A 16,396-nucleotide genomic window follows, 5' to 3' on the forward strand; every position below is an offset into this window, starting at 1 on the left:
TACAACAATGTATAACACATTTTGCACCTAGGATAGAGGCCTTTTCAGCAGTGATCATGGGTCAATAAATGCCATCTTACTGAATAGCAGAGCTGCCAAGGGGATGAATGGCTTATTCTTATTCCTACTTATCGTCGGTTTTCTGATTTAAAGAGAATCACAAATACAAAGTAAAGAAGAATGAAGGCCGCCAGATGATAGATGAATTTGACTGGTACGACAAGTAAACTGAATGGGTTTCTTACACGAGTGCATTTTATAAATCAACTTTAAAAGTAAAATGAGTGAACACTTACTGTTAAGTTTTTCCAACCAGGATCACTATTTAAGCGATCAGCAACGTAGTATCTAAGGCATTGTGCTAGGTTGTCCATGAATTCTGTTCCCTAGAATGAAGATCTCAACATTAACATCTGAAAATCATATGTATGCTGAAATTTCATGTCCATTCTCCAATAAATAATACCTACGGGAGTAATGCAGTTGCTGTCAAATCTTTCTTTTACTGTCTCTGGAGGTAGATATCCACCTGCAAATGCAAAAATAAATAAATCACAGTATGTATTCAATATTTATTTCCTAAAATTCTATGGAATGATCTAGTTACTTTGTTTTGCTACTCGGAGTTTCGTCACATTAATTTCCACTTTACAGCTTGATTAACTGTTGCCATTGCAAATGGGATCAGTATCAAACAGGGGAGAAAAATACATGCAACCATCAGTAGCAGATTACAAGGGTTTTGACAAGAAACTGGTTGCATCACCATCTGATATGGAGGGGTCACCGCACAGGATTGGAAGAGTTGCAGAGGGATGCAAACTCAGCCAACTTCATCATGGGCACTGGTCTCCCCAGCATTGAGGACATCTTCAAAAGGCGATCCCTCAAAAAGGCAGCACTCATCATTAAAGAGCCCCATCACCCATAACATGCCCCCTTCTTATTACTACCAAGGAAGAAGTATAGGAACCTGAAAACACACACTAAATGTTTTATCAACAGTTTCATCCCCTATGCCATCAGATTTCTGAATGGACGATGAACCAACACATGAACGCTTATTCATTAATTTGTTGCTCTCTTTACAAACGCAAGTGGATGTATATACAAGCACACACACGGGTGCACAGACGTATGTAGATTTGAATACACATGTGCACAGTATGAGTGTGGAACAAATTAAAGAGCAGCACACTGTAGAAATACATGGGGCATTTCCAATTTAGTTGGGCATTGTTAGTGAAATAACACTATAAATAAAAGGGGACTGCGTGTCCTCATAATCATAAATACCACGATCAATTCAGATGAGCAGTTTGCTTAAGAGAGTTAGTTGTCTTATGAGAAGAGATTAAGTATGAGATCTACTGGAATTCATAGAAAAGGCAAACTCGTGAAAGTCAGCAGAATCTGAGAGCATTTGTCTAGATGCTGATGAGCTACACAGTCAGGACAGAGAACTTGCAATTCAGTGACAAAGACAAGGAATATTCCATTCCAGATGCATTCAAGAGAAATTCAACAATCTGACTGGGAATCTGCCAAGATCTCTATTACAGAAGATGATGGATGTTCAAAGCTGAGGCTAAAATTATCATTGACAAGTCGTCATTTACTAAATGACAGAGCAGATGTTGTGGACATGGCCTATTCCAGATTTCATTGCTCATAACAGAATTACAGCATACCTTTAGAAAGCACTTCTTTCCTCATTTTTATCTTCTCCTCAGCTAGCTCCATTCCCTCTTTGGATGCACGGAAACGTCTGGATCGCTGTTGGTTCATTTTGGCACGGGGAGCCTAGAACACGTATGTATTTTTAAGAGATATGTTACATTCATTTCTAGCTAGTAAAAGGTGGGGAAAGAGGTTTATTTACTTAAGCTATTGTATTATATTTATGCTGAATAACTTGCAGCTTTTAGCTGTAATTATTTGATTACTATTAACTTTATATTCTGACATCCCTTAGATACAGTGTGCCTGCATGATTGCCATGCACTGTCTGTATTATTAGTTGTATATTAAGACTGAAGATTAAGTAAATCCAGAACTTAGTTACATAGATTAATGCTTAAGAAATAAGAAGGTCACAGGGATAGAAGCTCAGAGTCAAAATAATTGAAGTTAGATATGGCGATATATAGCATAAAGTGTATACAATATAGTATTCAGTATTTAATTTTCACCATAGCTTCTATTACTTAGAATCAATTCAACTGAGTACGTATGAAATATTCTTTTTGAAACTAAATTAACTGTTCAGTCAAATCAAGTTCAACAAGTTCAAAATACAATTTATAATTGTTAATTAATAGTTCAGGATCTCTTTAACGTAAAAAGCATTTCCATGGAAATTTGTGACCCACTAAACATTCAACCGATTTGGGCTTTTAATTTTGAGATGGATATTCTCTGTCCAGGGCTAGGGGGTCTAGTCTCTTTTTGCCAAGCTCAGTTTTCTAAACAGAGCAGCTGACATTTCTAGAGAAAAAAAAGTGTCATCTTTAAGTTAAAACTCCAACCAAGTATTCTTTGTTTAGCTTTCTGTCCTAAATGGGAGCAAGTTTTCAGTTCTTAATGTAAATAGCAAGCAATAATCAGATTGAATTTAAAAGGACAGCTTTACAAACAGTATTGTCTATACAGCAGACTTGCTGGCCCACAGCACCTGGGCTAAACACTCAAGAGAAGCTGTATAAGCCAAAAATGTTATGTTAAATGGGATTGTATCAAGGCTGACTAAGTTATTTACAGACCAGATTGATATAATCACTTAGCATATCAAGTAACTGATTTATTAATAGTTGGAAGATTTGGGTATTCATGGAGTCAGCGTTCAAGCTTTAATTGTGGTACCGGGGAACTCTGTCTCCAGAAGCTTTTAGACCACCTGTGTGAAAAGGTATCTGAAAAAATATCACATGTGGGAAGTCATCCAAGTGGGAGAAAAAAAAGAATAAATGCAGAGTGCAGTCAGGTTTATTAGGAATGGCCAGGAACATCATGAAGAATGACAGAAACATGGCGTGGAGTAGAATCCATAGCTCTGTCTTCAACTTATGCGACTAATTCATTAGTACATCTTTTTAGCTTACAGGAACAATGCCTGTGCTTCAGGAATTCTTTCTGTCTTAGAAATGGTTTGTAATTTGGAAATCTCTTTTAAGGTTGAAATCCTCTGAGTTTTCAATGTGTTTTAACAATTTTGACTGGATTTAAACTTTTATCACTGAGAATAAATGAACTACATTGTTAGCTGGAAGCATCTCCTCCTTGGTGGGAGATACCCACACTCAATTAATGGGTATTGGCAGCTAAACTCACCCATAAAGGATAAACAAGGAAGTGAGCTAGCCTTTGAAGATTGGGTAGTTACAGTACAACTTCCCTTTAACGAGGATACGCCATATCTATCTATATTGGATAGGGCTTAAGATCTTCATTTGTGTTTAGAACTTCACGGTAAGCAAACCCAATACCATCACAATTTGAACTACCCAAAAGTCTAAAGTTTGAATAATAAATCCCCCACCAAAACAAAAAAAAACAATTTGTGAATTAAAGGCTACTATATTTATTAATTAATGTAGTTGTACTATTGTTTGGATTACATATTTTTTCTAGCAATACATACGCATGCTTGACTGCATCTCCACTTCCTATAATTTAGCAACAATTTCTCTTTTGTGCATTATGTCCACAACAATTACAGGATCAGTTGTATAGCTTAATCCACATTCTCTTACAACATGACTAGATAATTTTTGGCATAATAATGTGTAAAAGGTGACACGTGTTATAAAATGTTTTGCACTCCAAAACACTTTTTATATATCTTGTCATTCCAGACTTTATTGACAAAGTGACAGATGCAGACACATTTTAACACATAAAAAAAGATATAAAATATCTGTTTCTACATCTTCAACCACTCAGGTGAATTTATCATAAAAATGAAAATTTCTGATGTTACTACTAACGCATGAAAGAGGTCACACATTGATTGTAACATGGAATCTTTCATGCTAGAGCCTGAACTTTTAAACCCAGACAGATCTAGATCAATGGGAGTAAGTTATTTTTGTATGAATATTAATTTGTCTAATGCTTTCAGTACAGTCTGCTTTTAAAGTACATCACATCAAATACATTGAAGAAAATACCCTTGCATGAAAATGTCAAATATCAGTTGGTACTTCCATAAACCTTATTTAACTTAGTTCTCAAACATGGAAACATAGTACTTACAACTCCATCTATTGCCATATAAAGCAAGCGCCTTGGTCTAATGATGTTAAATAAACGATCAATATATTCAAATATGGCCACCATCATTTCATCTTCATTCTTGGGAGCTGGCCTGCAAGATGCATTCAAACAAAGATCAGAGTTTTGTAAAAGGAAAGAAAGAGGGAAAGGCACAGAAATAAAAGCTAACATTAACATTACTTGTTTTCAGGATGTGTGCAAGGATGAATAATGCCATTCATGTCCAAGTACAGATTATCAAACTCCACTTCATTTGGATTAGGCTTGCTGCAATCCACTGGAACTTTGACTCCATTGACTTCCTTTGCCTGCACAAGATTGAATAAAATCATAAATATAAAAATAAGTTTTGAAAATTTTCATAGTTACCCCTTAGTTTAATAAAGCTACTGATTTAAATTAAAATTAGACCTCCTTAATAGAGATCATGATCAGTACAAATTATCCTGACAGCTCCTGACATCAAACTATTATTGGTATTATGAATATTTAAGGAGCAGAACGAGCTTGGCAACATCAGTGGGTAACTGGCAAGAGTGTCAAACAGGCAGAGACAATTGAAGATGTAACACTTTATTAAAAGACTGGTTTTGGCACTTAGATCATCACAAAGAATCTGCAGTCTGGCCCTTTCCAAGGTTCTTTTCCCCCTCTAATCATCTTTTCTAAAGTTATGCACTTATGTAGAAATTATTCCTCTCCCCACCCAATTACCAAATACTTTATCTATCCTTGGCCCAGGATGCACTGAGCCACATTCCAAGAGTGTAGATCATGCACAGGAGTTAAATTCTTAAGGTCCTCACACTAGAGGGCAGACTTCCCATCCACTTAGTCATTAGCACACTCATCCCAGTCTTCAATAAAACCATTGCCATACTTCCTAAACTATTTTAAAACTACCAGACTGCTTGGTTTTGTTTAAGTCAGGTTAAAGGTGTACATGATGCAGCAAGATTACAGTGCATCACATTCATGGACTACCCTACCTATGGTGCAGTTGTAGCCCTTGAAATATAGCATGAAATGATTATGGTGTGCCCTGTCAGTAATCAAATTCTCTTCAAGCTGAATGTCAGATGCTGAGTGGAAATGTCTGGCTTTCTTGTCCAAATTATAACAACCCTCACTATTTAATAATCTTGCTTTCTTTAATAGACAAGGAAATAAGATGAGTTCTGCTTCTAACCACTTCGAGTGGCAGGCTTTTTATACAAGACAAGCAAGAAACGTCTCCTGGCCTATCATCTGCACAAAATATTGTCTCAAAGTGTACTAAAGTCATTCATTAATGCCAAGTAAATGGCTTGGAAGGGAAAAGGCCTGCAATAGATCATTGTTGGGTTGAGTTGGGTGGTAGCTTGGAATTCAAAATAGGGAGTTAACAAGGTCATTAACTTGAACCTAACACACATGGATTAGAGTATTCTTGAAATATTCTTCAAATAAAGCTAATCACCAAAAAAGGTCAGAATTTAGTGAGCTATGTATCTCAAAATCTAATAGAAAAAAATTAACTGATTTGAAATGGCCTTGGCTATGGCGTCAAAATGACATTACAATTATGCAAAGCTCCCTTTGGGCGTAATGTAAAGATGGACCTTCAGTTCTGGACACACCTCAGTAGACATTGCCTCTGAGAGAGCAGCACAAAGTAGAATGATTCTAGGGTTAATTGAATAGATATATACACTGGGCTTGTAGAAGCTTAAGGAATGATATCAAAAGTATGTTTCTAAAGATGAACCAAAATGGTCAGAAGAAACTATTTCTTCTGTTAGGGGAATAATTTAAAATTAGAGTTTGGATAACCAGGGGTGAAGATGCCAAGTATCTCTTCACATACAGAATAACAGATCTCGAAAAGCACTTCCATTAAAGGCTGTTTTAGTTCTTGTAGTAATTCAAAGGATGTGGATATCATTGGCGAACCAATCAATTACTGCTCATTCTTACCTACCCTTGAGAAAATTGAGAGTTGCCTATTTGTACAATGGAATCAGAACACCGAAGGCAATCCCATAGTATTGCTTGGGCACCACCATCCACTCCCAACTTCTAAACAACAACGACCAGTACTTTTATAATACTGACAGTATGTGATTTGGAGGAGAACATGAGTTAATAGTAATCGCATGCTTTTGGTGTCATTGTCCTTGCAGAGGTCAGACATTTCCAGTTTGGGGGTTGCTGCACTGCATCTTGTACGCAGTATAGCTGGTGTACAAAAAAGAAAAGGAATGAGTTTTGAGGATGAGTGTTGAACTGGGAAGTTATTACAGCTATACTCAGGTAGCAAGCACAGAAGATCAAATCACATTCCTGTCTTTGCCTCTAATTTGGTAGAAAGTAAAGTTTATCCAAGGAACTCCTACAGATGTGTCCATGGGGTGAAATGACCAGTACCAACCAGCATCTTGATTTGTGCTCAGTATCCAGCATTACATGGCTGAAGTCTGAACTGGAACTAAATCCAATTTAGCTATTTTCCCCCCATATCACTGTGCTCTCACTCTTCCCTCTCAAATTGACTTCAGCCTTACAAAAGCACAAGCTTCCTGTCTTCCAACAATTTCATCTCACAATGGTCTCCACATTTAACTCCACCACAGGTAAAGCCTCAAGCACTCAATATTTCCAGGGACCTTTCCACTTATTTCCTCCTTCCAACACTGCTTAAAATCTGCCACCTCAAACACGCCTTTGTTTATCTGTTTTCAGATGCCTAGGAAAGGTTTGATTTGGTAATGCTGCAATAGGCACCTTGGTATGTTAGGCTACATGGAATTACGAGGGGTGATTGATAAGTTTGTGGCCTAAGGTAGGAGTCAATTTTAGAAAACCTAGAACATTTATTTTTCAACATAGTCCCCCCCCTACATGTACACACTTAGTCCAGCGGTCATGGAGCATACTGATCCCTTCTTTGTAGAAGCGACCCACAGCAGGGGTGATTGATAAGTCCGTGGCCTAAGGTAGAAGGAGATGAGTTATTAACTTCAAACTTTCTGCATTATCACTCAGAGTTGAACTGCACGTGCATGTAACGAGAGCATCTTGGACCTCCAGGTGGTGCAAAGCAGGGGCGATTAATAAGTTCATGGCCTAAGGTAGAACGGGATGAGTTATACCGCTCTCATTACATGCCTATGCAGTTCAACTCTGAGTGAAAATGCAGAAAGTTTGAAGTTAGTAACTCATCTCCTTCTCCTTAGGCCACAAACTTATGAATTACCCCTGCTGTGGACCACTTCCTGGAGGTCCAAGACGCCAACTTCTACAAAGGAGGGATCCGTATGCTCTAAAACCACTGGACTAGGTGTGTAAACGTAGGAAAAATGAATGTGCTAGGTTTTCTAAAATTGACTCCTTCTACCTTAGGCCACCAACTTATCAATCACCCCTTGTATTTAAATTGCTGTTATTCAGCTAACAGAATTCATCTCTGTTTGTCCTTCAATTTTAATTATAATTTCTTATCAGCATATTTATTTACATATTGTCAACAGTGTGAAACAGGCCCTTCCGGCACTTTGAGTCACACCACCTAGCAAATCCACCAATTTAATCCTAGCCTAAGCATGGAACAACTTACAATGACTAATTAATTTACCAAACAGTATGTCTTTGGACTGTGGCAGAAAACCAACAAACTCCTTATAGGCAGCAGCAGGATTGAACCCAGGTTGCTGGTACTGTGAAGCTTTGCGCTAACCACTACACTACCATGCCGCCCCTTTAAGAACATAACATAAGAAATAGGAGCAGGAGTAGGCCATCTGGCCTGTTAAGCCTGATCCACCATTCAATAAGATCATTGCTGATCTGACCAAGGACTCATCTCCACCTACCTGAGTAGCCCCCAGTGCTTCATTGGGCAGAGAATTCCACAGATTCACCACTCTCTGGGAAAAGCAGTTCCTCCTCATCTCCGTCCTAAATCTACTCCTCTGAATCTTGAGGCTATGTCCCCTTGTTCTAGTCTCCCCTAGCAGTGGAAACAGCTTTCCAGCTTCCATCTTATCTATCCCTTTCATAATTTTATATGTTTCTATAAGATCTCCTCTCATTCTTCTGAATTTCAATCAGTACAGTCCCAGGTGGCTCAATCTCTCCTCATAGTCTGGCCCCTCATCTCTGGAATCAACCTAGTGAACCTTTTCTGTTCCGCCTCCAAAGGCAGTAGTATATCCTTTCTCAAGTAAGGAGACCACAACTGCACGTGGTACTCCAGGTGTGGCCTCACCAGTACCCTGCACAGTTCCAGCATAACCCCCCTGCTCTTAAATTCAATCCCTCTAGCAATGGCCATCATTCCATTTGCCTTCTTGACAGCCTGCTGCACCTGCAAACCAAACTTCTGTGATTCATCCACAAGCACTCCCAAGACCCTCTGCACAGCAGCATGCTGCAGTCTTTTACCATTTAAATGATAATCTGTTCTTTCAGTTTTCCTTCCAAAGTGAATGACCTCGCATTTATCAACATTGTACTCCATCTGCCAGACCTTTGCCCACTCACTTAACCTATCTATATCTCTCTGCAGACTTTCCAGATCCTCTACACAATTTGCATTTCCACTCAAATTAGTGTCATCAGTAAATTTAGATACCTTACACTCGGTCCCCTCTTCTAGATCGTTAATGCATACCATGAACAGCTGCAGGCCCAGCACCGACCCCTGCAGCACACCGCTCACCACTGATTGCCAACCAGAGTAACACTCTTGTATCCCAACTCTCTCCTTTCTTTAGATAACCAATCCTCTATCCATGGTCATACATCAACCCCAATGTTGGTCAAATATTGCTTTGTAAGTTTATATGAACAATAATTCTCATCTCTAGAACTGAGGCCAAATCTGTCTTTGGACTAATAGTGCAGAACAGACAGGAGCTAAATGTCTCTTGGGGAAATCCAAACGGGCAGAGAACAAGTTATTAAGCAAGAGACTAAGTGATGCCCATGAACACTGTTGACAATGCCTTCTATCACTCTTCTGACTGATGGGACAGTAATTGGCAGAGTGGAGGTGCCCTATTTCTTTGGACAGCCCATTGCTGCTCATTCTTCCATTTTATTAAGTAGCTGATGGCATTGTGGCTGTACTGGAACAATGTGACTCAAGGCAGTGTACTGTTAGAGGCCAACACCTTTGTTGTATCCAGTTCACTTGGTTACTTCTTGCTATCACATAAAATAATCAAAATGATTGAAGATGAGCTTCTTTGATAGCAAGGACCTCAAAAATGAATAGAGACAATCATTTAGCACAAACAATACAACCTGTTTTTTTTCCTGCGCTCCTATTTTATTTCGAGGATGGGTAATGTAGTGGACTAGAATTAATTTTCCAAGAGCTGGATATAACTACATGAAATCAGTTTAAACCAGTGACAATTGTATCCCAAAACATTGATAAAACGCTTAGTTACATCTCAAATATATAAGAATTAATTTTTCTCATGGGGTTTTGAAAAAAGTGGCCAGCATTTTCTCGAAACGACTGGAAGATTTCTTACTCTTAAGTCTCTCAAGTGGAACTTGAAACCTTTGTCTCAAATACAAGCATGCATCCAGAATTAAGGTTAACATTTATAATCGAGATACAAGTGAGAACCCTGATAGTGATACTATTGAGAAATTTGCTAATTTAATACACTGTTACACAAGCAAAGTAAACTCAAATATGCATTTGACAAATATTGTTATGCTATGTAAATCAGCAATTGTTTAAAAAGTTAAGCTTTATATGTCAACTATTCTGTAACCTTCCTCCCCCCACCCCACCAAACTTGCCTAATTTTCTGAGGCACTGCTCATCATAGGGACATTTCTGTTTAAAATAAGAATGATACCAATATCTATCATGATGGGCAGAACCTAGAAACAGTTGCGGGGATGAACATTTTCAATAGTCCTGTAGCTTAAGTGAATGGAAGTCAGAATGAAGGAATAAATTCAGAAATCTGCAACTGTAGAATTACAATAATACACAAAAGATGCAACAAAAACATTTACGATTTTTGACAGTCTGGCTCATTGCCTGCACTACTACTGTAGCCCAGTGGTTTAATTAGCCTCATTGTCCAGCTGCTGCAGTGACTTGGCCTTGGACATTGGTACTTAACCTCCAGCTCATTTCAGACTTTTGCTTTGTAATGTGCACGCACAGGTGACTGGAACAAACTCACCACCCCAATATACTTAGCTTTGATCAGACTCACTTGTTTCACAGTTTAAAAACTAAATCAGCATTCTGATAAACATGTCTTTTTGTATGGGATGTCCATACTGAACCAAACATTCTCAATTACATGCGATTTGTGGTTAACCTTTAAATCTGCCATTGCAATGCATTGCACTTGTGGTCAGTACAAGCCCATTTCTCTATATATACTGGTTTATCGCTGCATCAGAGAATGATGTCACACAGACCGCATCAAAATGTCTCAGAGTTCAAAATTACAAGTAGGAGTGATTAGTGATTGCTGTCATGAAGCCAAAAGTGCAATAAAAAAAATCTAACTTGAAAACAAATAAAACAAATTACTCCGACACTCAAAACATATTTTATTGATAGGACCATTTACTGCATGTAAAAATTCCTTTTCCCTTCTGGTGCCATTTCCTTCATCTTGCAAAACAATTGGATTATAAAACCAGCTGGACCTCCTGACATGTGCTGCAAGTCTAACAATTAACTACTTGACAGGCACATGTCCAATATTACTTTGCACCCAAACAGCACTGGACACAAGCTCAATGGGCTAATAACCTTCAACCACACTGCACAATTCCAGTCATTCAAATACTACAGTGCAATGTGCCATGAACTTCTGATAACATACAACAGAATAACTACGCAGAGCTAACCATTCAATTAATGGCACATATGCCAGCAGTAACCTCGGATTTGTTTAAATTGATTGTGATTTCTTATTTGTTTAAAATCTAGGTCAGCGACAATAAAATCAACTGACTACAAACTTAAAATTTAAAAAGAACTTCCATTTTATAGACTGCATACTTAGTTTCAAGAATCACCAATCTTGAAATGTAGTCACTGCCGTGACAAAGTGCAAGAACAAATTTCCAGATATAAAATTACCAAACTGTCTCAAAATAATCAACCAGGTTATGTTTGGCAGCTATGGTTATGTAAGCTAGACAAATAACCCGAGCAATACAGGTATTTCAAAGTAACTATGCCGATTCAAAAACCAAGATAAAGTTTGTAGATGAGTATAAATGAATTACTGAAACCAATGAATAATACAAAGTACCTAAAGGACAGAACCAGTGCATTCACAGATTGATGTCACATTATGGAAGACAGGTTATTCATATGTTGTTTCCTACAAAATAGTGGAATAACTAAGCCCATCTTGAATGCACTAGAACCTTGCCAGAGCAATCCAATGATGTTCCTAAAATACACAATATTGCAGATGCTAGAAATCTGAAATCAAAACAGAAAATGCTGCAAATACAGCAGTCAGGCAGCATCTGTGGAGAAAGAAACAGAATTAGGATACCAGGTTGTTGATGCTTCATTAAAATAGGATTAAAAAAGAGCAAACAAGTTTTAAGATTCAGACATGTGGGAATGGATAACAAAAGAAAAGGTCTGCAAATTAACATGAGACACAAATTAAAGTAAGTATTGAGTCGGGAGGAAGTTTAAACAGGAAGAGCAGAACCACCTGAGATATCTGAATGCAACAGGCTATAATGAGCCCCAGCAAAAGATGACAGGCTCTCCACATGCTTGCATTAACATTCAATACGAATAAGCAATTTATCAAAGACAGAGGCTGAAGTGAGAGCTAGGCAGAGATGGAAAGTCAAGAATTTCAGGCTCATACTTACAGATTGAGGAGAGGTGTTACACAATTATTCTCAATCCTTATTTCATTTCCCAATTGCAAAGAATATGTCATTGTGAATAGGTAATATTCCAAAGCAAACAGAAAATGCAAGAAAGCTGCTGATATGTTTGGAAAGCATTTGGAAACCCACATAGTGGGAAGGGAAAGGTAAAAAGGTAGATGTTGCATCTCCTACATCTGAACAGGAAGATTCCATGGGAAGGGAAACTACTGGAGGCGACCAAGACATGAGCCCAAGTCTTGCCTCAGAACCAGATGCTTTCAAAAGGGGAAAACATGTTTATTGACAGCATCAAAGTCCAAGTTTCAACCTTTCTTTTTGTTATCAACTTCCTTATTCCTGAATCTTAGAACTTCAGTGATTTGTCAATTAGAGGGTTTAAGATGAAGACCTGAAACTAGCTGTTACTCATGAAAGAAAAGGATTAAAAGAACTGGAGGAGATACTGTAATTGTCCCATTGACCGAGGTGGTAAGGAATTCCCAAATGAGGAAAAGGATGTTCTAGCATAGGAGTTGGTACAGTCAAAACAGGAAATGAGTGTCCTCACACAAAAGTAGAGCAGAAAGAAATCAGTCAATTTGGCTCTGGTTGTTGGTGGGTTTTAGTAGATTGCTGTCTCTATACCTTTTCCTTTGATTATCCAATTTTCCTTTTGATCACTAATAACTTGGAGTAGAAATATTCCTGATATCAACAGACTGTTTATATAGTAACTTTATTTTGTTTTTCTTTTGTTTTAAGTCCAAGGTCAATAGCTGTCGAATAGAGAATCTAATTAAACACACCAAATTACATTGTAATCTTTAAGTCACTACCATCAGCTGTGAATCCAAAAATGCTGGCCTCCTACACTATTTAGGATAGAATTTCTAACACGTACCAATAGACAAGAGGCATTGAAATTTTTGGTAAAACTGGCCGCTAAGATTATCACATCCATTGCTGCCAAAAAACAAATTGGCTCACTCTTTCTTCCCAGTTTTCCATTTGTACTCTTCTAGGTTACAGGTGTTCAAATGGTTATTTATACACCATTCAAATGTAAAGGGGGATTGGGCCTTCAGCATCTGTTCAAGTACTAAATTTCAGACTCCTACTGATCTGAAAACCTTTCCTCCCAAATAACAGACTGCCTACCCTTCTAGCAATTAATAAGCACCCAATCTCTTTAGTTCTTTTTTTGTCCCATTAGCCAAAGTTTATCCACAGAACTCTCAGATGTAAGTTTGACCTTTTCCTCTGTTTCAAAGAAACCAACTCAAACTCTCCAATAGGGTGTCACTTTTCAATCCTTCAATCTCCTCTGTACCCTCTCCAGTGGCATATTTTTTTTCTTCTTTTCTATTACAACAGCCAGACCTGGAGATGGTATTCCACTTGTGGCTGAATCAGTTCCAAATAATTCCAGGACTTCCTTACTCTTTCAACATCACCCCCAGTGACTAGAGAACCCCACTTACATTCTTTAAACACCATGCCTTTCAGCCCAACTACTTTTAAGGATCTGTGACAAACATTCCAAAATTCAAAGTGAAAGTAAAATTCCGTTCCTTGCTGCTCACTGCTTAACCACAGATCACGTTTTCTTCATCTTGTGTCTTCTCCAAATGCTTTACATCAGACTTTCCAAGACCAAGTGCCATTTGCCCCCAAATAGTCCATTGTTACCTTCACCTTTCCTTAATCATTACAATGCCAATGTTGGAATCGCTAGCAAACATCTTTACCATGGACCTTACATTTGAGACCAAGTCAACACATATAATAAAAAGCAAATTTCAATCAACCACACTGACCTTTCTTACAGCTAATCAATTTTAACCCAACTCATGACTCACCTTTAAATCGCAGAAGTTTTTACTTTTCTGTAAAGCTGCTGGATGGAGTTTCAATTATTTCCTCACCGAAAATCCACAAAGACTACATCAAATACACTACCTTCATCATCCTGTTACAGTAACTCTTAAAAAGATCTTAAAACTATTAATTCTTAAAAAGAGCTTAAAACTAGTCAGACACTACCTTCCACTAAATTTATGGTAAACTTTTATTTGCCTATGCTTCCCTAAATGTTGATATTCATTATCCCATATTCTCCCCCATTAATTGCATTAAAAAAACACAAGGTGCACTATGCTCTTAAAACAGTCTTACCAAGAAAGTCAGAAAAATTATGCTCAGCTGATCACCTTTCATCAATTTTCATGTGAGCAATGTTTAAAAAATACAGCATTTTTGATGACCTGATAACGTTTAAAAGGGCCTAAAACTTTGACAAGCTTCTATAGATGCACAGTGGAGACTAGTTGCATCACAGCCTGGTATGGAAACAATCAATGCCCTTGAATAGAAAAGCCTACAAAAAGTAGTGGATACAGCCCAGTCCATTACTATTTATAGTTTATTACTATAAAGCCCTCTTCATCACTAAGTACATCTAGAAGGAGCACTGTTGGAAGAAAGCAACATCCATTATCAAAGACCCCCAACTATCCAGGCTATGCTCTATTCTCGCTGTTGCCATCAGGAAAGAGGTACAAGAGCCTTAGAACTCACACCACTAGGTTCAGGAACAGTTATTACCCCGAATCATCAGGCTTTTGAACCAGACAGAAAACTTCACTCACCCCAACCCTTGAATGTTCACACAAACCCTAGACTCACTTTCAAGGGCACTTCATCTCATGTTCTCGATTATTTTGTTTGTTTGTTTTTCTTTTTGTATTTGCACATCTTGTGTGCGCTTGATCATTGATTCTATTGTATTTCTCTGTATTTATTGTGAATGTCCACAAGGAAACGAACCAAGGTAGAATAAGATGACATATATACTTTGAGCTTTGCAGAACAAGAGGTACCAAGTTTGCCAGAGTTTCACTTAAAGGAGATAAATAAGCCACCGGAAAGGTGGAGGAAACTACGCACTCGTGGCAGGCACAAAAGAACGGAGAGCTACAAATAAGAATTGTACCTGCGGACTCAAACTATAAATCACCAAAGGGGTACTGATAACTGAAGGTAGCAAGGAAAAGTTTGGGGACCTCGGTGTCAAAACGAAGGAGGAGCCCCAGTGGCTTTCCTACCACGTGACTCGAGTTTCCTCGATTTTATCGGCGACCACAAGACAATCCAAACAGCCCCCACCCCTGGAAACTGGTCCGTTTCCAACACACAGCATCAACCCAGGTGGTCTCAGTCCAGAGTCAACAGCGCTGACTTCGTGGCTGGGGGAGGCGGGGGGAGCGGCAGAGCGGTTGGAGCTTGACATAGGCCCAGGCTAAGAAACAAGGCCTCACTACACGCACCTTCTCCTCCACGCAGTGCACCACAATTGACGGATACTTCCGACTGAGCCAGCGGAAAAACGCTGGCACTCCCATCTTCTTTCCCCCTCCCGATTTAAGTCAGGTCGCGGCCGCTGAACGCAGTAATGTCGGCCACAGATGGTGGGGGGATATCGACAACCGAAACCCAAGTCCTCGCCGCGGCTTCAGACGACAAGGAATGCCAGGAACTCTGGGCCGGCTTGTCTCGACCAATAGAGAAGCGAGAAATTCGTGAGCAACCCAGCAACGGCAACGGGCCACATAGAGCGCTTTCTAGTGACGTCATAAAGGTCCTGTCTAGTCGGCCATCTCTCAATGTTGAAGCCTGTGCAGCGAATGTTTGATCGTATGAAATGGTGCTCGGTCCCAACTCCACATTCAATAGGGTTAACTTTACATCAGTACTACGTTCCTCTATTACTATATCTTGATTTCCTTAACATATAAAAATACATATTGTTCACTGACTCGTAAAAGAAATTATTGTGGACTTGAGGAAAGCGTAGGCCGGCTACTCGCCATTTCGGATCAATGACTGTGCCGTGGAGATAGTGAAGAGCACAAAGTTCCTTGGTATGCACAAAACGGACGATCTTACCTGGATCCACACAACACTTTTTCAGTAGTCAAGAAGGCACAGCAGCGTCCGCATTTTCCGAGGAGATGGGGGCGGTGCATGGCTCCACGCCCCCATTCTGCAGGACCACCATCGAGAGCGTCCCGTCTGGCTGCATCAGCACGGAAGCTGCAAGGCATTGGGCCGCAAGACCCTACAGAGGATAGTAAAAACTGGGGTCTCCTGCCTCCCCTCCCCCATTTGTGACATTTTACGTGTTGTATACGAAAGGCCTGAAGCATTGTTGAGGATACACCCAACCCACAATCTCTTTGACCCACCA

The 16,396-nt window shown here is 39.0% G+C and overlaps 1 protein-coding gene across 2 annotated transcripts in view; it reads right to left on the reverse strand.

Annotated features, from left to right (window-relative positions):
* xrn2 (5'-3' exoribonuclease 2) overlaps nucleotides 1-15,696 on the reverse strand; it is a 105,924-nt gene extending 90,228 nt beyond the window's left edge. For both annotated transcript variants that reach the window (XM_072265560.1, XM_072265559.1), the window contains exons 1-6: nucleotides 15,477-15,696; nucleotides 4,456-4,583; nucleotides 4,255-4,366; nucleotides 1,692-1,803; nucleotides 471-529; nucleotides 297-386 (exon numbers count right to left, since the gene is read on the reverse strand). In XM_072265560.1, the coding sequence (XP_072121661.1) occupies nucleotides 297-386; nucleotides 471-529; nucleotides 1,692-1,803; nucleotides 4,255-4,366; nucleotides 4,456-4,583; nucleotides 15,477-15,551 (576 nt within the window). In that variant the 5' untranslated portion in view covers nucleotides 15,552-15,696. The remainder of the gene's footprint in view (nucleotides 1-296; nucleotides 387-470; nucleotides 530-1,691; nucleotides 1,804-4,254; nucleotides 4,367-4,455; nucleotides 4,584-15,476) is intronic.
* Nucleotides 15,697-16,396: the final 700 nt, after the last annotated feature.

The sequence above is a fragment of the Mobula birostris genome, chromosome 8, assembly GCF_030028105.1.
Source record: "Mobula birostris isolate sMobBir1 chromosome 8, sMobBir1.hap1, whole genome shotgun sequence".
Taxonomy (NCBI): Eukaryota; Metazoa; Chordata; class Chondrichthyes; order Myliobatiformes; family Myliobatidae; genus Mobula; species Mobula birostris.